This window comes from Platichthys flesus, chromosome 9 (assembly GCF_949316205.1).
Source record: "Platichthys flesus chromosome 9, fPlaFle2.1, whole genome shotgun sequence".
NCBI lineage: Eukaryota > Metazoa > Chordata > Actinopteri > Pleuronectiformes > Pleuronectidae > Platichthys > Platichthys flesus.
The window spans coordinates 10506992-10530700 of record NC_084953.1 but is presented as its reverse complement, the minus strand read 5'-3'; the positions used below and the strand labels follow the sequence as shown (position 1 = coordinate 10530700).

The 23709-nt window shown below is 43.4% G+C and overlaps 2 protein-coding genes across 3 annotated transcripts in view; one reads left to right on the top strand and one right to left on the bottom strand.

Moving 5' to 3' along the window:
- The window catches only part of rnf13 (ring finger protein 13), a 35613-nt gene extending 24008 nt beyond the window's left edge, over nucleotides 1–11605 (top strand). Inside the window, exons 7-10 of the mRNA XM_062395695.1 lie at nucleotides 639–744; nucleotides 1528–1621; nucleotides 9512–9592; nucleotides 10135–11605. Of these exons, the coding sequence (XP_062251679.1) occupies nucleotides 639–744; nucleotides 1528–1621; nucleotides 9512–9592; nucleotides 10135–10514 (661 nt within the window). The 3' untranslated portion in view covers nucleotides 10515–11605. The remainder of the gene's footprint in view (nucleotides 1–638; nucleotides 745–1527; nucleotides 1622–9511; nucleotides 9593–10134) is intronic.
- Nucleotides 11606–12562: 957 nt separating this feature from the next.
- On the bottom strand, nucleotides 12563–20937 carry LOC133960541 (profilin-2-like). Of its 2 annotated transcripts, none has more exons than XM_062395218.1 (3): nucleotides 20604–20928; nucleotides 17160–17352; nucleotides 12563–14442 (listed from the first exon to the last, which is right to left on the bottom strand). In XM_062395218.1, exons 1-3 carry the CDS (start codon nucleotides 20730–20732, stop codon nucleotides 14345–14347), a joined length of 420 nt encoding a protein of 139 aa, XP_062251202.1. In that variant the 5' UTR covers nucleotides 20733–20928; the 3' UTR covers nucleotides 12563–14344. The 2 variants fall into 2 exon arrangements, with proteins under 2 accessions (XP_062251202.1, XP_062251203.1); XM_062395219.1 differs by lacking the exon at nucleotides 12563–14442 and adding an exon at nucleotides 14449–14845 and having other exon boundaries at nucleotides 20604–20937.
- Nucleotides 20938–23709: the final 2772 nt, after the last annotated feature.

Sequence of the window (23709 nt, the reverse complement as noted above, 5' to 3'; positions counted from 1 at the left end):
AACAGTTCCATAAGGAATATCTGGAATGTGGAATCTCACAACAATACGCTGTTTTGATTACAGAAATAATTCAGCCTCTGTGTTGTCACTGTCAATCAAACTGCTTTCAGCCATGCACCGAACTCTGCAACATTTTCCTGGAATTTTCCAGAGGGGCTGTGTGTGAGAGCACAAATGTCCGAGCCAGTTGCTGCTTGTATTTTCAAGAACCTTTCCTTTCAGACCCCTAGAGTAAAATGGCCATAAACTGTCAGAGGTTGCCCATGTGAAAATACAGCAGGGAAATTCACAGCGAGTAAGTGGGTGTGTTGAGGAAGTTTCTGTGAAGGACACAAAACTGATAAAAAAAAAAAGAATGTGGATATCTTGGAATGAAAAAAAAGATTAGCCATACAGATAAAAGATGCTGAAGACTATTTCAACCTTAAAAGACAAGGAGATTTGAGCTTTTGGTGATAAGGGTCAAGTTGACATCATGTGCAGCCTCTTGCACGTTCTACCCAGGCACGTCCCTTCACCTCAAAGTTCCAGACATGTTTCTGTTACTTTGAATGCGTCTGATAGGGACAATCTGCTTCATTCCCGTGTTGGGTACCAAATGTTTCCTGACCTGACTGTGGCTCTGCTTGTTCTTCCAGGGGACACGTTGTCCTCATGTCAGACTTCAGCCTGCCACTAGAATACTACCTGATCCCCTTCCTCATCATCGTGGGAATCTGCCTCATCCTCATCATTGTTTTCATGGTAGGTACATCGAAGGGACCTGGAATACAACTCTAACAAAAGTGGGGCTATATTAAAAGGTAGATGGCCTCTACTTTTTTCAATATTCCACTGCACCGACAGCCATCGCCAGAGGCTTTGTGAGTTGACGTTGCTTGTGCGTATGTCCTTCCTTACACGTTCTTCAAATTCTTGTAAACACACGATTGTAAATATCTCAAGTATGCCCTGGGGGAACTTTTTCAAATTCAGCAGAAACATTCAATTTAACTGAGCTGCTCAGATTTTGTGACCTCATGTCTGTTAGATTGTGATATATCAAGAACGCCTTGAGAAATCTCCCCTACATCCGGCACAAACTCATTGAAAGATGAACTGAATCTAATTTGGTCAGGGGTCTTAGTCCCTATTTGGCCATAACTTAAGAACCTAAACACTTATTGCAAACATTCAATAAAATGACTAGAGGGGATAAAATAATGGAAGTGATGACGTTTCATATGCCAACGGTCAAAGGTCAGTTTCACTGTGTCGTCATTAGTTTCTGCAGAGACACGGTTGGCTGAGGCCTATAACTGCGAGATGGTAACTGTAGATCTGTAAATTAGATGATTGCCAAGTAAAAGGAAAAAATATCTGTTATTACAGGATTTTTTCCTCCTGAGAACCTGCAATGTTTTACCTGTCCTTATGTAACCATATTGCTTTGGAGCCAGAAATTGTTTTGTACTTATGGACTTTGGTTTTTGTGTGCTGGTTTTTAAAAGATGTGACAGTTTTCTATCTTTTCTTTGCTTTGACTAGATAACCAAGTTTGTCCAGGATCGACACAGAGCTCGGAGGAGCCGCCTGCGCAAGGATCAGCTCAAGAAACTCCCGATACACAAGTTCAAGAAAGGTAGGGAAGCACGTAACGAGTCACGTTCTCTTCACTTCCCCTGGTTCACTTCACCGCTCTGCTCGCTGTAACTCGCACTGCAGCCCCGACCCAATCAGAGAGCAAGTAGGGCTTCATATTAGACTGTAACCAAGAATATAAACGAATTTATTAAACACATGGAATGGTAAATAAAGGACTGTTTCTAATACAAGCCTTCCTCAAATACAAACCTTCCTTCTGCTCTTGTGGTAGAAAAGGAAGGAAATACAGTAAATTATAAATTCGCTGGCTGCAGATCAGTTTGTAGTCGACTGTCTCGGGAGCTGTGGGAGTTGCTGTTGCCACGCTGCTGTTTCCCACATGATTTGGCCCAGAGGAGAGGTGTCATTATCCAACACCTCTCCTCCCTCGAGCTCTGCACCTGAACAGCTAATCGGATTAATATGGCCTTGATTTTTTTTTTCACAAAGTCCTGTGTGGCAGATTAGAGCTCCTCACTGTCGAGACTGGACACATGACTGATGGTTTGGAATGCGTGTGGTTCATTCCTGGGGTTGATGTTAAGGTTATTTTTAGGGCTGTGAAATGATTCAAATTTTTAATCAAATTAATCACAGGTTTCTATGGATTAATCATGATTAATCACATTACCGATTTCTCTGTATATTTTTGTGAAAACAAACAATTTATGACAAAAGACGGATATATACATTTAACATGTTTTCTTTTAATAATCATAAATAAACAAAACAATGGTGCTGCAACTCAGCAGTTCTTTAGCAGTTCTCTTTGCTATTCCATATGGAACATTAATATAATCTTCATCCTAAACAGATTTCAGGCTTCTTAGCCATTGTATGGTTGAATACAACCTTTTTCTTTTCTTTTTAAATCAAACAGAAATGATTTGAGCTTCTTAGCCATTCTTTTTATAGGATGGTTGAAATTTTTTATATTTTTTGTCAAACAACCATTAACCACACCATGACACAATCTAATGCCTCTCAAGTTCCTCTTAGCTAGTCGTTCTTCAGCCAGTTGGTGAGGCAAACTAACTTGTTCACATTCTATGACAGTAAAGCTGACCGCTTCTTTTGCCCAATGTGTCCTGCGAGTGAAGCTGGTTTGGCGCATTGCACTTGAACGCCCCTCGCCAACCAGCGCTTCGTGTTGCGGTGGTACTTTAGGCTGGTATTACTACTGTGAAACGATAACGTCTTCCAACAGAGTGTGCATATAACCTTGGTTTTATTGAATGTTCGATCTTTGTTTTTTTGGAACACGATCTTCCCTTCCAGAAGGTTCTCAGGTTCATCAGAATTATCCATGTTGTTTGTTTGTTTGAATGGCAGCTGCCGTCTGACTGCATTAGAGCGGCGACTAGTGCAGGGTGGGCGGAATTGTGGGTATATTGGAAGGTCCTTGTGCGCATGCGTTAAATGCGTTAAAAAAAAAATAACGAATTAATCCTGTAATTTAATCATAACGCGTTATTTTTCCCAGCTCTAGTTACAATAGATGGTGGTTGTGTGTTAGTACAGTAACAGGGAGAAAAACAGATTTGATAAAAAGGTGTGTGAGATGAGTCATTGAACAAATCTCTGCTGCGTCTCTGTTTGAGATTGACTGGAAGCGTTTCAGCTCAGTTTGCCCCTCTGTCTCGTGCAATGGTCAGACTGACTAAAGCATTGTTTTGCAATGCAAATCCTCTCTGTGCTTTGGTCAAGTGAGTTTTGTCTGTGTGTGCCTGTGGGTTTCTGCTGTCGGCTGAGTTTCCTCCAGCAGCTGTATTTTGCAGACTGGAAGGCCCCTGACAACAATCAGCTGTGCAGAGGGAAACACCAGGCGGCTTTATAGACGATGGGTGGTGCATGATAAGTGGCCCTCTTGCAAAGCGGCTAATTGACGGGGTTATGAGCTGAGTCGCCCCTCCCCTCCTGGCAGGAACAGATGCACATGCAGCGCAGCAGCTAAAAGTAGCGCCTTAGCTCAGATAGCTGTTTCTGTCACGTCAGGCTCTGTGGTTGGTGCACGCTGGTGGTTGTGGCTGAGAGCAGCGCTCGCTCTGACTCAGGGTTTCCACCAGGACCTGCTACAATCAACCTTGACCTCTGCATTGGGGGGGGTTCAGATGTCCAGGAAACGGCCCCCAGGGGGTGTCTGCGCTCCCGTCAGCTGAGTCAGAGTGTTTGGCGACACAGGAAGCGGACATCCAATCTCCAAACCTAATCACCTTTAAACCCTGCACTTTGGAGCAATGCAGCTCTGTAAGGAACAGAGTGCCCTGATTTTAATGTGGGAGGGCGCAAACCAGAGACTGTGCCTCTGTTGAGGAATTACTGTTAGAGGCTGTTTACTCCAGATAAGGGTAAGATGTCGAATTGCAAGAATATTAACAGAAATTAGATATATGCAGATGGAGCACTATAGATAGTGTGTAGATATCCATGAGACAATATAACAAGATACATATATAAGTCCTTTTACATATCACTCCCCTTAAATATTCATGAGGCGCTAAGGACACAAAAAACCACCTCTGATTGTCAACCTGAAAATGTGATTAATTGTTAACTAATGACTTAACTAAGATCTTGGCCTGTCGCCTGGAAAATGTATTATCAAGCATGGTACAGACTGATCAAGTGGGATTCATACAAAATAGTCTCTTCTGGACGTACATCACACTGAGTGACACCACTCCTGCTTGTAGAAGGATTGATGGCTCCAAGTTATTAGTTAAGGAGTTATTTTCTTCAGGGATCTTCTTCCTATATTCATAATACTATCAGCAAGTCCCTGAAACTATTTATTGTTGTGACTTTCCCAACTTTTAAGACTTGTAGCCTAAGCAACAGTAAATGCGATGCTGTGCATCTTTGTATCCCAAAGATATATGGTTAACAATTAGAAAAATGGATTCTTCAGTTGCTGGAGGATATCAGACAGAAACAGGATCTTCTGGTGGCTTGAAGGTTATCCAAGGTCAAATGAATGTGCACCAATATCTGTACTGAATCTGCAGACTTTCCATAAGACGCTGTGAAATTTCTGGTCAATTGCCTTAAGTGATGTGATCTGAGTTCACGTCAGGTCTGAAGACTAAAAGTTTGATAATACAAAACATCTGGAGGTGTGGAGAGTATTGACCTTAACAGACCTCAGCTCCTCAACGCCGCTTGAGGCTCGACGCTACATTAGCGGCTAACACACCAGAACCTCAGACTGAACTGGTCCAGTTGCATTGTGCGCGATGCTGGTGTCTGTGTTTAACAAGTAAGAAGAAAAAGATGACGTCCCTGATTCTGCTGCCCTGATTTTGATCCTCCCAACGTTACATGAGAGTAGTGTTAAATCTGTGGAGACTTCTTTTAAGAAAACCTTTAAAAATCTGCTCCTGTTTGAGGACAACCCAGTGAATTGGTTTGGCCATGCAGCAACAACAACTATGCCAGCCTCACTATGCATCTGACAAGCTCTATCACAAAGCTCATCAGACCGGTCTTTGTTTACAGTGAGCTGACTCTGGTTTTTTTCCCCGCTATAAGCCTCATGTTGTGACACATCACAAAATGATCCTTGCTGTTGGACAATTTCGGTGCCACATACGTTCCTGAGTCACTCAAGTCTCTGCTGCTCCAGATCCCATCCCGACATGTTTTTGGGCAGCTTGCCTGAATTTGGGGTTCATCAATTCGAAACTGTGCATGTGCAGCACAAAGTGGGAAGGGTGCCTAACGGTGCCATTGGCCTCAGCTACAGCGGATAATGCTGAGCTCGGACTTTGGGGGCTTTGAACAGATGCAGCGCTAGTGAAAGGGGAACACTGTGATGTTGTGTCACTTTTAAAGGTGTAATCCATAATCTGATCAGATCATACAGTATCTGCTGTGGTGTTTTTGTGAGATTATCTTTTTCCGATTTTCTTTAGTGTTTGTGGCTTTGATCCATCGATTGCATGTTAAAGTCATTTTGAAACTATCAGCCACTAGATCCTCTCTCCGAGAATTGTTGCTGAGAAACCTCCCGGCTTCAGCTTTGGAGCAGAGACTGGAAAAAATCAGTGGACTGTTTCTGTCGCCTCTGCAAACACTTTTTTTTCTTGTTTCCACATCATTTTTACGTCTGTCTGGCAGACTTTATTTTATTTCTATTGCATTTAGCCACCGTTCTGGTCCAGAGCCGCACCAGAGGTGGTAGCGTTCAGCTCTGCCTAACGTCAGACTTGCATGTATGGAAATCAGAGTCCACAGGGTGAAATGAATAGTAGGCAAAACAAAGAGTGTCTGTATGTATAGAGCACAATGCCTTAATGAAAACCATGGTACCCATGTAATTGGTATACAAAACCAGTCTGAGGCGCAGCATGCATCATAAGGTCTGTGTCAATGTACAGGATTATGTAATAGCAGCTGCCGCGGCTGTCAGCACACAGCGCCGCGCTGCCATTAACTCGACTAACGCTCTGGTTCTGTTGCAGAGCCTTGCGTCATCCCCATTTCGGCCGTGAGCCTGACGTTTGAGAGTAAGTCTCTGTCCTCTGGGGGGAGAGTCTCACTGGCAACTAGCGTCCAGCAGACGTTAGGAAATCAAAACACACACGCAGAGTGAATTTAAAACTAGCGGAAGAGACGAGAGGGATTGTTTTCAACACGACGTTGAGATGGAGAGAGGCTGGACTCTCCCTGTGACTCCTGACCTCCAGTCTGATCCCTCCCTGTGTAATGAGTCACTCCGCCCCTCCCCTCAACCCCCCTGAACGGAGCAGCTGCAGTGTCTCAGCCGTCGGTGTGTGAGGCATGTTGATGTCAGCACAGAGGAGCTTTCTCTTGTCTCTCGGTCTCGGTGCCAGTTGCCCTCGTCTGATTGGCCCGAGCTGTGACTCACCGTGCAGCAGCAGCAAAAAAAAAAATTGTCTCTCTCGCTCTGTTTTTCTGTCCCCCTCTCTTTTCATTCGCTCGCCCCGCCTCACACAGCCACTGCTCATGTGAAGTTCAGTGGGACAGCGTGGTTCCTCTGAGAGCCAGGAGCGCTGGCAGACCGGCTGATTGATGACAAAATGAAGAGAGGGAGAAGAGCTGCACGGGCTCGCACGTCCTTTTTAAGATGTGCTACTGGCCCCAAGACGTGTCTGTAAGACATTCCCAGACCTGTATGAATATACACACTGCCCAAACATTGACAAAATATACTTTACCAGCCCCCTTCAGAGCTGAAACCCACAGAGCACACAGGACCAAGGCTCAAGACGAGACACGGAGCCGTCTACATTATAGGAACAGAGCAAAAAGCACATGAAGCACACGCACATTCTACTTCACATGTCCTGTACCGGTGAGACTCATGAGTCTGAATCTCAGCTGGACGCAGTAATAACATCACTGAGCTGATGTCAGGTCAGCGCTTCTAGAAAAGGCCAGTGAGTAATGTCCACAGCAGATCTTTGATCAGCAGGAGAGGGTTCATTTGTTCCGTGATGAGGGCTGACCAGAGCAGACTGTGAATTACGCTCCGCTGCAGAACACTGCGTTACAGCTTTCTCACCAGACACTGCTCGTCTTAGAAAATGACACAGTTTCCATATCATATGGCCGATGGTTACAATAAAGATCCACTGACGGTGATCAGACACCATCCGACTCGAAGGTCACCAGGTTCAGTGGCAGCAGACACATTTATGTGGGTGATGTTGTTGCATAGGACGACTAACATCGTTTCCCAGTACAAACAAAGCAACATGTTTAAAATAGTTGTAAACACACAATAAGAGTTCAGACGTTTTTATGGAAACCACTTTATTTGAAGGCGAAACTACAGAAAATATCTGTTGTTGTCGCTCTGTGATTCCAGCTCGTCAAAGCCCCTCAAATCAGCCTGAGGAGCAGCTACAGTTACAGAGAGTTACAGCTTTCATGTGACTTTTCACCCTCGTTTTCTCCTTCAGCAAGTTAGTAACTTTTGCTTCTTTGCCTCGCTGAATGGCATGAGAACCAACCCTCCTGTATCGAGTGAAGGCCAAAATTCTGGACGTTGATTAGTTTTTCTGCACTGAAGTACCGTAGATGCCATTGGTGGTGGAGATGCAGTTCTTCTGGGACCAACCAGGACAGATTAACTCTACAACCATGATAAGAGAGGAAGGCGTAGTAAACAATTACAACATGTGGAAGGGTGGGAAAGAGTGTGGGCACAGTCGTTGACTTTATATTAACATATTATCAAAATTGGCTTTTTAAATTCATATTAGTCACTTGAGTCACAAGTTTAAGTTTAACTAACATATTGCGCACTAACTACATGGTGTGTGTGCGTGTGAGTGTGCGTGTGTGTGGCCTTGTTTCCACTTCAGTGATATTGTCACCAACAACTTAGTTTTGGGCGTTGTGCCATCCCTTCTGTCACGACGTCAATGATATCAGGAGGAATCGTGTTGTCCTGTCATTTTTATTCAAATACTAGAAACACACTCCTTCCTGTGCATTATCTCTCCAGAGCAGTCTTAGTGTGCAGGATACCACTGGACATTCTTGTCCCTGCTTCTCTCAGAATAGCTCAGTAACCGTTAGTGCCACAGTTCAGCGTTTCCTGAGAATAAACTGGATCTGTGCCTGCGTAAACGTTTCCCTTCTCCCTCACCCCGACTGGTCCAACAGTGAGAGAGGGAGGTAAAGATGGACGCCGCTCTGGAATAATGTCAGAAGAAAAGGAAGACGAGTGTTGAGCAGAATAACGGACTCGAATTATCATTTTGGTGAAGTTTGGGAGCGAGGTGGGGGGGGAGGACTGTAAGTGTGAAACAATGAGCAATGAGTTGAACATGTTACCTTGAGTTGAAGTTGCTGACGCTCTGAGGGGAAAGGAAGAGGAGGAGGGGGGCGGGGGGGAGGCTGTGGTCGATGTGACTCCTCATCCTTATACGGTCACATGCAGCCCTGGCACGGACACAGTCGGGGGGGAAAACATGCTCATTTAGAGCTTACATAAACACACCGGCTCCACTCCCCTCTCTCTCCCCCCCTCCTCTCGGCCCGGGGAAGAGGAAGGGAAGGAAGAGAGGAGGAACGCTGTGGAATTTGAGAGCAAGTGCGTTGATACATTCCTGAGCTTTTCGTCCACAGAGACTTTTCACTCTCTGTAGCGTTAGGAAACGCAGCGCGGGCAGATTGGTTTTAGTGATTTCACCTGCGGGCGGAAGTTTGAATGGGCGGGTTGAGGTTTGGAAAAGTCCCAAAGAGTTTAAGGATGTCCGACCTGTGAGGCAACCGAAGCGTCACGGATTCAACTGACGTCAGCGACCTTCTGAAAAAAAGTACTAAAAACCACCACCGCACAACTCACAACCCAAGTTCAAAACTTTGTACACATTGGATCCGGTTAGTTTTGTTTTTTTATTTCATATTTTTTAAGGCTTTTTGTCGCCATCACCTAGGTGGTTTGCGTCTGCCTATACTTGACATTGATTGGTTTGTAGACGGCCATGTGTCTGGTGTTGCCGTGTGGTCACTTCGGTAGATTGAAGTCTTTCTGTTAGAATGGAGAAAATGACTGCAACTGGTCCATTAAAGTGTTTTCACATCGGAAACCGACCAAACCGTGGCTCCGTTTGAGAACACCTCTTTGGGTCGGACTAACTTCCGGTCTGTTGGTGCGAGGCACTTTACACACCCGTTGTTTGGTTCGGACCAAACTGAAAAGAGATCTGGACCAAACACTGTACGTGTGAAAACGCCCTATGTCAAGCGTGTGATGTAATAAGTGATGACTTTTATCAGCCCACATTTGTTGCATTACTCCTCATAACTGCACGGCTCATAGTGGATTATTGCACCTATAACAAAGCTTAACTCTTTGTCGTACTGTTACCTGACCTGAGTAAACTAATGCTCAGACGTCTTATCTTCCACCCAGGGGACAGCTATGACGTCTGTGCCATCTGTCTGGACGAATACGAAGAAGGAGACAAACTCCGAGTCCTGCCATGTTCTCATGGTGAGTGAAACATGACGAGAAAGTACCTTGTGCTCCAAACGTCACTACGGGAATATGTTTCCATGCATATATACAGTCAGGTTTACTAGTAGTTGTTTCCGGTCACAGTCGAAGGTGTGCTGATGCCAGAGACAATCCTCTGATGTTTCCTTATTACATTAAACCTTCGAAGATCAAGTTTAATTCAAATCTTGGGTTAGGGTTACAATTTATTTTCATCTACAGTTTATTTGCAGATGATTTTTGATCGTTTGACCAACACTTGATCCATCACTGATCATTTAAATGTTAGAAATTGTGAATAATGCCCCGATGCACTGCTAAAGCCAAACTAATGGCCAGAAATTCCAAATTTTTTCCCAAGCTAAAGTCCAGTGTTACTTGATTTCACCATCAACGTAGTTTGGTGCCAATTAAGTAGTTGACTGACTTCTAGTCTTTGGGGTTGAAATCATTTTATGTATTAACTGACGGTGTAACGTTAAAATAAATCATTTGATTGTTCTTCGTCGGGAACACTAACGTTTCCTTGTCACGCTCAGCCTACCACAGTAAGTGTGTGGACCCCTGGCTGACCAAAACCAAGAAGACGTGTCCGGTGTGCAAGCAGAAGGTGGTCCCCTCGCAGGGCGACTCCGACTCGGACGAGGGGGACAGCGGCCCCGACGAGAACGAGGAGGTGTCCGAGAGCACCCCGCTGCTGCGCTCCCTGGCCTCCACCAGCGCCCACTCCTTCGGGACCATGTCGGGGGCGTCGCGCTCGGAGCAGGACCCGGAGTCCTCCGAGTACGAGGACGACGAGCTGGACAGCAGCAGCAGCGGTGACGAGGAGGTGACCCTGGAGACCGTGGTGGTGCAGATGCAGCAGCCCTGCTCCGAGGGCCTCGACCACGACCACGACCACGACTTGCCCCGAGCTTGACGGATTGTCGTTGGACCCAACTGGTTGATTAAACCCCCCCTCTCCATGTACCTCGCCCGCCCCCCCTCCACCTCCAACCTCACACCTCACAGCATCAGAGACTTAAGTTGGGGGCACAAAACAGATTCATCTGCCGAGTTCTTCTGTCACTGCTTCAAATACATTGTAATGTAATTAATGAAATCTTAAGTTTTATTTTTAACATGGTCATGGAACTTGCTGGTTTCCTCGTGTGACAGGACGTCAGTGAGTTCTAAAGGGCTGTTTGACAGATTTGACTGATGGCTCCCATGTACAGTAGACTGTTATACTGTACACTGCTTATTCATGAAAGAGTTCCAGCGATTAAATCACAAGAGAAGAAGTCGTGATCATCCTTGACACAAAGCTCAGTAAAAGTACTGTGTATATATAAAGTATATATCACAATAAGTTTTATGTTTACCTTTGATTATCTCCTCTCGTATGTTTCAGGCGACTGGAAGGCTCATTATTGCACATACATGTTCTGCTAACTTGACAAACAATCTGAGGTGCTTTGCAGCATCCATTTTTTGTAAAACTGAATTTATCACTCAGAAACTATAGAAACATTAAGAGCCACAGCAATATGGTTTTGCCGATTTAATTTGACGTATGAAGGAGCCTCGCTGCCGGGGTTTTGTGCCACGGTTTCACATGTTACAGAAACTGGAGCCAATGAAAAAACGCGTTCAGCTCCACGTAGCTTCACATCCTGTTACACTCGTTCAAAAATGTGAAGAGACACTTGAAGGACACCTGTGTCCTCTCCACGGCCTGTGGTGAACTTCTGGCTGCTCCAGACCAATCACTTCATCTAACACGAGCAGCTATTGGTAGATAGGCCACGGAATAGGTGTTTAACTGATTTCTGTTTAATACTGTTTATAGTAAATATGCTTACATGTTTCTTTTGTCATTACATAACATGCTACACTTTTTTTCATTGACGAATCCTGTTGCCTTTTTTCAGTTGATGTATTTTGTCTCGTCAGTGTTTATCTGCCCGCGATTGTTGGGTCTCAATATGAATTCACTTCAATAAAATGAAAAGACACTTGACAAAGAAACTGTCCGTTTCATGGTGGCGATAAACTGACCCTCAGTCTGTACGTGAAATACTTCAACTGCAGTTTTAAAGATAAAATAGTTTCAAATTTTATTTTAATGCTAATGTATCTGCATTGGCAACCAGTGGTGCCCAAAAAAAGTGAAGAATTAATTCAGAACTTTGTTTTCCTCCCATTAATCATATGACAACTCCTAAGATTTATCTTGTGACCGTTTGAGAGTAACTGACTTCAACTAGCCAATGGTACAGTAGAGTGGAAGTGTGTGATTTAAATGCAGGGCCTTAACTATTTATGAAGTACTTTTACTTAAGTATCAGGATACTTCTAACACTGTTATCCATGTGAAGTTTTATTATAGGTAAAGGTTTTTCCGAGGTGTGACTGATAAACCAGCAGATGAGTAAGTGAAAGCACTGAAGTAGCTGTTAACCTGAACCTGGAGCTGCTGTTAATGAACCTGGAGCTGCTGTTAATGAACAACTGTGTCGATGAGTTCACTATGAACCCAAACTGTAGTCTACATCACTGCTGATTATCTGAACGCAGAACTGAGAAAACAGAACTTCCTTCATTTGTGCTTTTACTTTACTCCTCAATTCAGGTGGTTCCTGGTTTTACTCAAAGTCAGGCCAGGTCTTTGTTCAGGATTTTTGCCAGTTTCAAAAAGTTACATTTGAGACCAGTTATGAATTAAACAAACAAAGTGAAGTACAATAAATATTAAGGAATCTAGAATAATTTACGTTAAATGAACATCTTTAAGACCCTGTACTATTTTAATGTGTGACTGTATCTGTGTTGAGGTTACAAGCGGCTTGCTTTAGCTATATATTAGAGAGACCCATAAGAAAGTGCTATTTAACCTCTAGTCAGCCTCTGCAAGAAAGCAAATAAAACCAGTTCCCCTGAGCTACTCCTTTAAAGAGACAGAACAAAACATCAGTAGAAACTTGATCTGGTTGGAATAAATTTATTTGATCTTTCTGTAAACAAGGTGATAAATCAATTCATGGCATTTCTTGGTTTGATGCATATGAAATCAAATGCATTAAAAGAGACTGAATCCCAGATGTAAGAAAAGAAAAAAGTGGTGGGGAAAAAAAGGAAATGAACATTAATCAGCAAACAGGGCTTGAAACAGGTTTTTTTTAATGAGTACATATATCCCACAAGGCCTAAACAGTGGAGCTGAAGCTAGACAAAAAAGTAAAGACAACAAAAGTGCCAATGAAATGACTTTAGTGGACAGTGGGTAAAATCCATCTTACAACAGCAACAGATCTCTCTACATTATGGCACAGGATACACAGGATCTGCAGTTAAGTTTGCGACAAGACAACCATGAGCGTCTTTGTTCCAACCAATCCCATCCTCCATTGAGTGTCATGTCTACGTTTGAGCGTTTTTCTCAGTTGGACATTACAGTTAGCAGTACTGACCGAGGACAGACCGCGCGATACCCCAGAGCTCAGTTGACTATAGCCTAGAAGGCAATTTATTCCACAGTTTTGTAGTTGTCAACACAGCGTGGGTTTATACAAATGCAGTTTGTTTTCTGAACAAGCGTGAAAGGATAAAATGAGAATTTACTTCAGATACTCCCACCCTTACCTCCCCTGTAGCGTCAGAGTTTAGCTATTACAATGTAGTACTGTCTGCTTAGTGTTTCCTTCATCAGAAAAAAAAAAAAAAAAAAAATAGTTAGCGTTCATCCTTCACATGGTTTAGAGCAATTGTATAAACACCCGAGCTTCGACTACACTTGGTCCTATAAAAAGAAAAGAATTCAAACTGGACATACTCCAGGTGGTTATATGCTGGGTTATCTACTGTCCGAAAAATGGCAGCCTTTCAAAATAAAACAAATAAAAAATATATTACAGGAGCTGGCAAACAAAAACAGATTTAAGTGCCTGAGCTGTTGTTATTGTGGAATGTCCATGGGTTTTAGTGTAGTTGGGGGGTGGGTGGGTGGGGCTGATGTTGGGAGGAGAGGACAATCCCCCCCAAATAAACCCCTACATATTCAGGACAGAGCGGGGAAACTAGAGAACAGTTGAGTGGTGAAGAAGAGTCTCCTGTGAGGTTCGTTGGGCCACCTGTTTTGATGGATAAACAGGGCATGGGGGGTGGGAATAATGTTTGGCTGGAGTGTGGAGGGGTGGGGGACGACGGTGGACCGAGATATGCACGCAGTCTCCCCTCCCGGACATGATGTGGTGGCGTGGGGTGAAAAGGAAGACATGACGAGCTTGGTTACCGCTCAAGTGCTCCAATGGCGTTGGCTGCTCAGGGAGGGAGTGTGTGTGTGATCAGGCTCGGGGGGTTAAGTTATGGGCACCGTGACAAAATGGGAGAGAAAAAGAAAAATAACTACTTCAATTTGACGCTTTCACTGTCAAGAGTGTTTGGCCAGAATTTTTTTTTTTTTGCTGCTCTCGGTTAAGTCCAGATTTGTCATGACAACCCGTTAGGAACATGCTCATCTATGGATCAACTTATATAGTGCTTTAAAGGGGGTAGAGGACACAGCACAGGTGTTGCTGGAGAAGAGAAGGGAGGTCGGGGGTAGTGGATAACGAAAAATAAAGAGGGATAACAAATTGGGGAGGAGAGAAGGCAGAAGAAGAAAAAAAAAAAGAAAAAACATGAGAAACTACCAATTAGGACTGGAAGTTGTGTGAAATGCAATAGGGTGGTTGGGGCGAGCTGCTAGGTGGCTGGGTACAGGCTGCTTTAGTATCCGGACTTCCTCAGGTACTCAGCCATCTGAAAAGCTTTCTTGTTGAGCTGCCCTCCATGGACACCTTCCTTCCCCATGACAAAAACCATTGCTGGAGTACACAAAAGGAAAAAAACAAACAATAAATGAACAGACATGGAGATTGCAGGGCTAGAAAGGAAAATACGTTTATTTATTTATTGCCACCTCGCTAAATGTGGGGCTACACTGAGGACAGAGTACGCGCTGCGCTATAAAAGCTCCTGGGATTTTTTTGGTCAGGGGGAGAAAATGGACTTGACAGTAATTTGTTTTTTTTCTGTTCTTTTAAAGTTTTGTATTTTTTTTGTTTGTCTTTTTGCACGTTTTATTCTCTATCTCCCTCGACTACGCCACTTAAGCTACGTCAAAACTAAACTAAAACCCTGAATCCCTCAAGTATTTGGCCATCGAGAATGCCTTCTTATTCAATCCGCCTCCATGGACCCCTTCTTTGCCCATTACCAAGACCAAGACTGAAAGAAAAAGAGACAGAAGGAACATTTAGAGCAGGTGTGGAGATCACACAAGTGAGAAGAGCACAGAGCCACAGGCAGCAGGCAGAGGAGGAGACAGCAACAACAGAGGACAACGGCACAACAAGCAGAGCAGAGGCATCAGTGCTGCTGGTGGTGGAGGACATATCACACATTACAGTGTTCCTGCTCAGGTCAGGGAGCTATGGGACTTAATGTTGATGCTGGCTTCTTAGATCTTCTTACTTTTCCACTCCCTCTTTCACCTTGAGCTGCAGCAACGTGCTCACCCCGGCCGAGTGTTGACATGTGACTGCACTTCCATCACCAGTCATTTCAATTTAAAAAGGAATCTGCAGTGTTACATGTTTACACTTATCTGCATATGGTGACATTTTTTTCTTTTTATAAATGCATGCAGTAGAAACATTGCATTAATTGGTATTCAGAAAGTAGGTTCAGCGGTTCAATAAATAAAGGATGCAGGCAACTATAAACTCACGCCAGGAATAAGTAAGGTTTGACCATTTTCCTCAACTCTTACAAGATGGAGTCAATTTTCAACATAGACATGTCTCTAAATGTACAAACTTAGAGCAAGATACTTTGTCTTAAAATCAGTTCTAGATTGTGAATGTTTCGCATAACTTGTCCCACTAAAATAGAAAACTCACTAATCAACTCAATATTTCAACAGAATCCCTGAAAAACGTAAACCATAATATCCCATCCAGTATACAAGACCTGTATCTGGTCAGAAACCTAGAAAATCATCACATGCCAAATCAGATAGATATTTTCAATGTGGGTGCTAGAATCAAACAAAACCTGATTGCTTGTCTAAAGTGACATGATGTAGAGCATCCCTGTGATGTGGTGTCTCAGTGCTTTACTGCGCCTGAAGACCAGTCTATTGTTTCATATGACTAATCAATATGCACCAAGCCAGCAGCAAAGAATAAGACAGTAAAGCTTCTACAGACTACTAACAACCATCACTGATGCAGCAGACGTGGATACAGCAGCATGCCTGTGGTACCTCTCCTCAATACATGTAAGATCCTAAAGTGTGTGAACACGCATTTTACCAGGAGAAGAGTGGAAGCATGTGAGCAGGGGAATAGATTCATACTTTGTGGTTGGGTGGGGTGTTAAACAGGAAGGAGAAAGATGCATGCAGTTCATGAAGTGTTTTGAAAATCTTGGCCGTAAGAGAAAGCACAGTTTATGTAGAATAGTCAGTTACAGCCTCACCTGTGGGCTTTAGTGTTGTCTGGGTAAAGTGGGGAGGGCAGGGCATTGGGGCCCATACACGCAACATGAAAAATAGCACAACTCTCAGCAAGTCCCAAGATGGGACATTACTCCCAATTCTTTATCATCACACAAACGGCTACGAGATTTTATTAGGACTAACGTAAAAGGGGTATCACCCGAAAATCTCACATGTTATCGTTTTGACCATTTTTAAACCAACCTATGGTTTTCAATTACTGAGGAACTCAATTTAATGAATCATATCAGAATTTTCATATTACGGGTAATAAAATGAATATTGAGGTGTGTCAATGTCCACTCTGCATATCATAAACCCTGGACCAGGTGTAATGCTGCTCTGAATGATAAGCATTCAGTTAATACCAACTCATCAATTTGACCAGACACAGCTTTGCTGTTGAAATGTATGCCTAAAAGGATCAAATGCAGGTTTAACTTTTAGCCCAAGTCTTGTTGCAATACATGGTAGTTTAAAAAATGTTCCAGGAACAAATCAGAAAGAGTTAAATTGAAGTATCTTAACAAATAGCGTAAGAAAAGCTGGCGCCATATAAGTCCAGACCCAGTTCACTAATATATATTCACTGCAAGAGGGAAACCGCTAGAAAGGTTTGATATCTGTTTAACTACATAATGACTCCCTACAAACATTTAGCAAAGAAAATGTAAACTGTTTACAACTGACATTGTTGGCATGAGGGAAACTCCAAACATTGATTTTGAGGGAAATTGCCCTTTAAACCTCAATCCAACTGATCACTTACTATAACTTGACCTTCCGCTTTAAAACCTGCTTAAATATTTCTACACCTAAACTGGGATGCACTTGTTCCTCCCCCCATCATCAATCAGTTATTTAAAAAAAAGGTAATATCAAGTGTGTCAGATATTTTCACAGCTGTACTTGTCATATATTGAGGAAAGGTGCATTGAAGATCTATACCACATGCATGGACAACAAAAGGTATAAAAATATCTAGACTAATGGCACTATATCGAAGCAACTACTAAAATGGATGCTGCATGGGTCACTCACCTTTGCCGGCTTTGCCTACAGAAACGTTGTATGTTGGCTCTCCGCCTTGACTCTTTGTCCGGATGTCCATTGTCCAGTCGCTATCAAGGTGGAGGCTGTCTCTGATTACGGAGCATTTTTTAACACCTAAGGTCATCCCACTGGTGAAGAATGCCTCTCGGTCCTTTCCTATTAGCACGTCAATTTCTTCAGGCTAAGAAAAAAAAAGAGCGAGTAGCAAGAAGTCAGTACATGTTCATCTGTCAATCTTCAAGCAGAAAACAAGTTTGGTCGAGACTAACTTCTCATTCATTACTAAATGAGGGCAATACAGGCTTTGGAAATGATTAAGTGCTATTCAAAATCAAATCCTCTGCGTTTTGTCTCAGCTCTCAAATATGCTTTTTCCCCCACATAAACAGCAACTCTGAAGTGTTATCAAAGTACTAGACAGCCGCTTGAGTTTCTCTTTTTAGTCATACAGCTTAAGATTCTATAAACCATGCAAATAAATCTCATGACATGGATATCCGTATAGTGTAGTAAACACTGGCATTTTCTTAGATGCCGATGATCTGAATGAGAATATTCCAGGAAGAAAGTTATGCTTCATTCCAACTCCAGTAGCATTATTATTAGAAGGCCATCTTTGAACTTTAACCTCCTTCTACAAGTTGCATGTTACTTTGGTTGGGACTGGGTATGATTTAAAATGTGTTCCTCTGCCGGACCCGTCTATGACACTGCCTGCTGCATATATGCAAAACTTTTAAAATGTTGTCTTTAGGTTCTTTTAGACTAGAACATTACAGAGCACACAAATCCTTCAACTGAAAAAACTATGACAGTGTTTTGCATATTGAGGGGCAGCCCCCCAAGAGGAGTCAAAGGGCCACTGGTGGGAGTGCCGGGGTGATCAGGAAGAAAAATATAGGAACAAACTTGAATGAATATCAATGTTATTCTTCTGACGCAGTCATCGATCATTTATTAATTGCTTCCACAGTAATTGTTAAGGGGATAACGGATATCGAGTGGGGCTTTGTGTGACGCTTCCCACGTTCGGAAAGAAAAGGAAAATATCTCTGGATGAAAAGGCGCTGACAGTTAAAGATGCCAAGAGTCTGTGGTGATAAGAGCTGACACCAGTGCTTGTGTGTTCACAGTGGTCACGTGATCTCTGCTGCAGAGTTCATAAGTCACTTCCTGTCTCAGTCTGCTGCCCCGACTGCTCCACCTCACACCTGAATAATGCAGAGGATTTGATGTTGCTGTAAACGTCTGTACAGATTTTACCTGCAGGTCCCGTCAGTAAACAGCTATAAAATGCATCATTCTGAAACAGCTGTAGGTAACTTAAGAGTCAAACGTACCCCTAAGATGTAAAAGCGGGTAAAATGTAGGTCTAATAAGAAACAGCGCAGTGTGGTGTGATTGAGGGCTAAGACTAGAATTCAGTACTTCACGGAAGTGCTTCTAAAGTAAAGACAGTTGACTTTCAATGACAGAAATAGCCCATATTTCTCAAAGGTATTAGTTTACTGCGTTAAATATATAACTTTAGCTTCATTGGCCAAAATATAAAGGAATGAGTCTTAATGGGTTAAAAAGGTGCAACTTGTAGATTTTCCCCAAATCTTAATTTGGTGTGAATGGCTGTTGCTAATTAGTTTTGACATAGATTAGCCAGGACTTGCTGAGAGACATGTGCTGCCTCTATTATCCGGTGAAATCTCAGAGGCCCACTGCTGCCGACGACAAAAAATAAACTCTGAAACTTTCTTTAAAGTCCGGCCACTGTCTATATTCCACTTTATGATCTCTGCAGTTTACCAGAAATGTGTATAAAATGTATTTGGCCACAACTGAAAAACAGGTTTAACGAGACCGAGGTCTTTTCTTTCATTGAACCAATATGCAGAACAAAAGGCGTCGCCCGTCAACTCAAGAAGTGCACAATCATGGCACACACACACACGAAACCAGACAAAAACTCACACACGCTCATGTGAACGTTAGCGTGACGGCTAGCTCCGTGTCTGGGCCCGGACACACACACACGGTAGTTCCTATCAGTTGTCTGACCCCCTAAATGGAACTTGCAATGAAATTACACACACCATGTGTTCAACCTCTCATCCAAAAGCGAATTAATATTTAAGTCACCGGGGTCGGCTAGAGCTATTAGCATGCAGGTAGCTAGCTGCAAGTAGAGCTTTTATACACATTGGACCCCCCCCGAAAAATACCCCTATAATGTCCATGTGCTGAGTCCTCGGGGGACATCGATACACAAGCATGAGCCCCGGGAGGACACTCCCAAGTACCGTGAGCCAGCAGCGGCTCACCCGCCTATGGCACGGGTCAGGGACGAGTTCATTCCAAATAACGACAGGCTTATTACATCCACGTGATTTATACATTCACCCAACCTTTAAAATCCCTGACCAACAATTTATTTAACAGACAAAATGGAGGCTCGATGAATCGCCGTGGACGATTGTTTAAACCAAGCAGCTATTTGCAGACATTAGCCCGCACGCTGTCATGGATTCGTGTCTGAACGCTCGGTCGCAGCAGTCGTTATGAAACCGAGAGTGTAAATGTCGGGACTGCGGCCGCACATGTCCGCCTAGGACCAGGAGGCTCGATTAGCCTCCGTGAACAAAATGAATAAGAAACCGGGAGTATCGCCGCCATCTTGGAAAATAAGGGGCGGTGGGATTCACAGAAGCCGAATGGGAAGAAAAAAATCATCTGACACCGACCCCGGGCCAGACAGCACGCCGGGGGAAAGTATGCGCTCCGCTAACTCTTCAGCGCTATGTGCGTTAGCTGTTACCGATTCTCCAGCAAGGGAGACCGGCCTGATTTGAGCTAACAGTCACTGGAGGGCTCATGTTCATATTAACCCACGCTGCTAGCAGAGGGCCTGGTCTGTGTGAATCAGTGATTACTGAAAATAAGATGATCTGGAAATAAGTGACTATAATAAGGAAGTATTTAACTCTATGTATTTTAAGACTGGATTCTAGAAAGTGGCTGTGGGCTCTGGTCGGTCACAGGCGAACTCGGCCGGTTAACGCTAGCCAGCTTGCTAGCCATGCTAAGATAGCCCCTTTAGCTCGGGTTCGCGGTACCGGTACCACAGGCTCGGGTTCACTACAACCACTCTCTCCTATGGCTATTTCTAAATGGTGGATATTAAAAAAAGGAGATTGAAATGTGTTACAGTGAATGGAACGAGGGAAAAGAGGTCAGGAAGGTGATTAAATCGCAGCGGTGCAGACGTGCCGATGCATCCTGTGTGAAACCACCGGATACCATGTGTACCACACTCGCCTTGTCCCCATTCAACAAGGCCCGGCTATGCAGACAAGCGCACCGGCGTGCACGATGTCCACCTCCTCCCCCCCACCGTGTGACCCCAGACAGCAAATAACGGACACACAGATGCATACTGACCGTAATGTTGGCAAATGTACCGCCGACAAACGATGCCCAGACGTATTTGGCGTCCGTGTACCCAACAATGGCCGCGTCCTGACAGCTGCCGTCAGCCATCAGGTTGTCCACGTAGCTTTGCCAGGACATGTTGGAGAAATTAGTTCTAGGATGAAGCGGGTGCGGTGGGTCACAAAACGTCTCTCTGGCGACGAGGACACTGAGAGGAAGCGGATTTTATCGGTGGTCTAACGGGCCTCCAGCAAGTAAAACCCCCCGGCTCCGTCACGTCCCGGCTTTCTTCTGGTCTCAGCAACGAAGAGGAGCCGCTGCGATCGGACAGGCGCTTGGGTGTAGTCCTCGCTCAAATCCCTCCGCCCGGGTCGTCGTTCGCCGCGCTGCCATTGCATCATATAGATCGCCGCGGAAGAATACATCACGCTCTATCACGATAGCAACAAAGCGACGAGGACTATTTTTTTCTCCCCCCGGTGCATACAAAATTAGCTTTCTTTTTTATCTAAAATCATCTATATTATCTGATTAAAATGTGTATTTTATTACTGTTAACCCGTTAAAAACAGATTACTACCAGTAAAGCAGATTTGAGTTATGGTTTCAGACATTGATTTTCTTATGAAAGCAACTATTGCAAGATATTCCATTATAAGGTCTGTGAAATTGATTTGTACGATTAGTTTTTCTATCTCATGATGGTCTCTGAAGTTAACATAAGCTGCCTTCTCTTTTGTTAGATCTCACCGCAGTATTTTCAAGTCACAATGCAGTTTGATCCAGTTCTTGATTTAAAAGTGTTTGCTAAAGGCCATTTTCATCAGCTGGCCCAATTCATGGCCACAGTCAGCAGTGTTAGCCAAGTCATTACTATTTATGGTTGATTGGTCATATGACAGGTTTGAAATAGTTGGTCTCACTGCATCTTGTTCCGGGTTTGAAAAAGGGAGAGAGAAAGGTCAAAAGGTCATGACAGGGCCTGCTGATGTAACTTCGTGAACACTTAATATGGCAGGAATGGAATTTCTATCCAACAGATATTAATTGAACACCATCCTAGTTCGTGAAATTCTTCAAGGTTGTCACCCTTATCACTATGTCTTCATCTTGTACATTTACATTTTAAGCAGAGCTCATAACATGAATAAACAGCATGGATGGGGTGTCGTATATTAGCAGTTTTTTCTAAAATAGTGTTAAAAACATTTGCATAATAAAACCGCTATTCATTAAGGAATCACCAACATAAACCATCTATGATGTATATTACATGAAACCACAATATTTTCATGGTTTTGGACAAAATACTTAAAGCTCATTCTGGATCTCATTAATAAATACTGGTAAAGAACCTGGCTGCGCTACTTCTGGAACACGATCATATCCTTCAGTGATGATTAGGTGCAAATTGTAATAGTGCAGCAGCCTGCTCAAGGGCACCTAAGCAGTACTCCATATTTACATGTGTCAGTGGTGAGATCAAACCAGAGACTTTTATGGGACCATGTCATAGCATGAGGCCTCCGTGCACTGTATGTTTGTTTTTGTTTGCTCCATGGAAACCATTAGTCAGGTGATCACATGACGTTTTATGATCTTGTAACGCTTTGTCTGTTTCCACCTTCAGTTTATACAGATATATAAAGCTGTTATCTGAAATAATTAATTTCACATGTCTCAAAAAAGCTGCAGCGTTCTTCTCTTATGTTGGTGATTTATGATTTGGATGAATATCCAGGGACATTTGCTTTCACCTTCGAAGTTCACAGGCTCATTTTCCACTGTTCGCATCCTGGTTCACATTATATTCAGTCTCACACATTCACACTTTTCAGGTGAACAAGAACAAATACAGTTGATACACTTTGCTCAAAGGCACATCAGCTGCAGTTAACAAGAAGTGAGTGAGGAGCAATAATCAGTGACTCAGGGAGCTTTAGTCGTTCACCTGCATGTTCACTGCCTGTCATCCTTTAACCCTTTCTATCTCTCTCCCCTTTCGCTGTCATGATAGAAGGGAAATGACCCCAAAAGCTTTTAACAAGTTATCATAAGTGTGAAACACAACAATTGCAATAAAAATGCCATATTGCCAAATCCTGCATGGGGTTAGGTTTTTAACACAAAACTAACTTCACATGGGTCGGGACGCCCTGCATCATGTGACATGCTTGTCTTAAATCAGAGGCTTCCAGTGAATTCTCTCCCTCTCCCTCTCTCCCTTAGAAAAGTTATTCATCGACCAAGCTGCAGGAAGTGAACAGTAACACTTGTCCATCAGCTGACCACACCCATTCTCTATTCTCCCATTGGATGCCGTCAGTTTCCATGGCCACCTCTGTTTTGCACTTCGGCTCTGTCAAAATAGCAGTGCTCTGACACACAGAGCCGAACCACACCGCCTGCTCATGACTCATGGAGATACAGAGAAGAACCAAAGCTAGAGCTAAAACGGACCTGTTTAGATTTAATGAACTGGAAACATACCAACCCTAAAGTTTACAGTGCTAAAGAGAAAGAGGTCAGGAAAGGGAACACTCTGACTTTACCACCTCGCAGTGCTGCCTCAGGGATTTACAACTTGAGGTGCATGTTGCCCTGCAGCACATTGGCCTTTTTTTAGTGCCTCCACATGCAAACATTTCTAATGAAGTACCAAACAAAGAAGTTAAAGGTTTTGACAGCAGCAAAATCGGTGCTTTTGCACCGGTGCTGCTGACAGACATTGTTGTTAATCCTTGTGGCCTTTGTCCCCATAAAACACATGTCACAGCTGCATATGCAGGATGGCGAAGAGTTCAACAAAGAAATACTTTGCACATTTTTCCGGCGGTTTGATATGACAAATAATTGGAGGAAGACATTAGGCTGAAATGTTTATTAATTCCGACTGAAAACACCTGAATATTATAAAAATAGGTCACAAATATATAGTTTCACTCTGAAAATCATTAAGAGTAAACAGAATAGCAGTTGCTTCATACAAATGTTCCTCAAATAGGGGTTGAATATGTGTCTTTTCAGTGGAATAATACACATTCAAGTGTTTCCTATACAGCAGGATTATGTATGTGAGGTTAACTCAGTACAATCCACATCATTATGTGTGATG

Excerpts from the sequence above, each read along its gene's own strand:
- LOC133960541 (XM_062395219.1), bottom strand. The coding sequence starts at position 20,732 with ATGTCCTGGCAAAGCTACGTGGACAACCTGATGGCTGACGGCAGCTGT. Across the intron at positions 17,353-20,603 it reads GTACATTTGCCAACATTACG|CCTGAAGAAATTGACGTGCT; the intron begins GTCAGTATGCAT and ends TTTTTTTCTTAG. Across the intron at positions 14,846-17,159 it reads TGTAGGCAAAGCCGGCAAAG|TCTTGGTCTTGGTAATGGGC; the intron begins GTGAGTGACCCA and ends TTTTTCTTTCAG.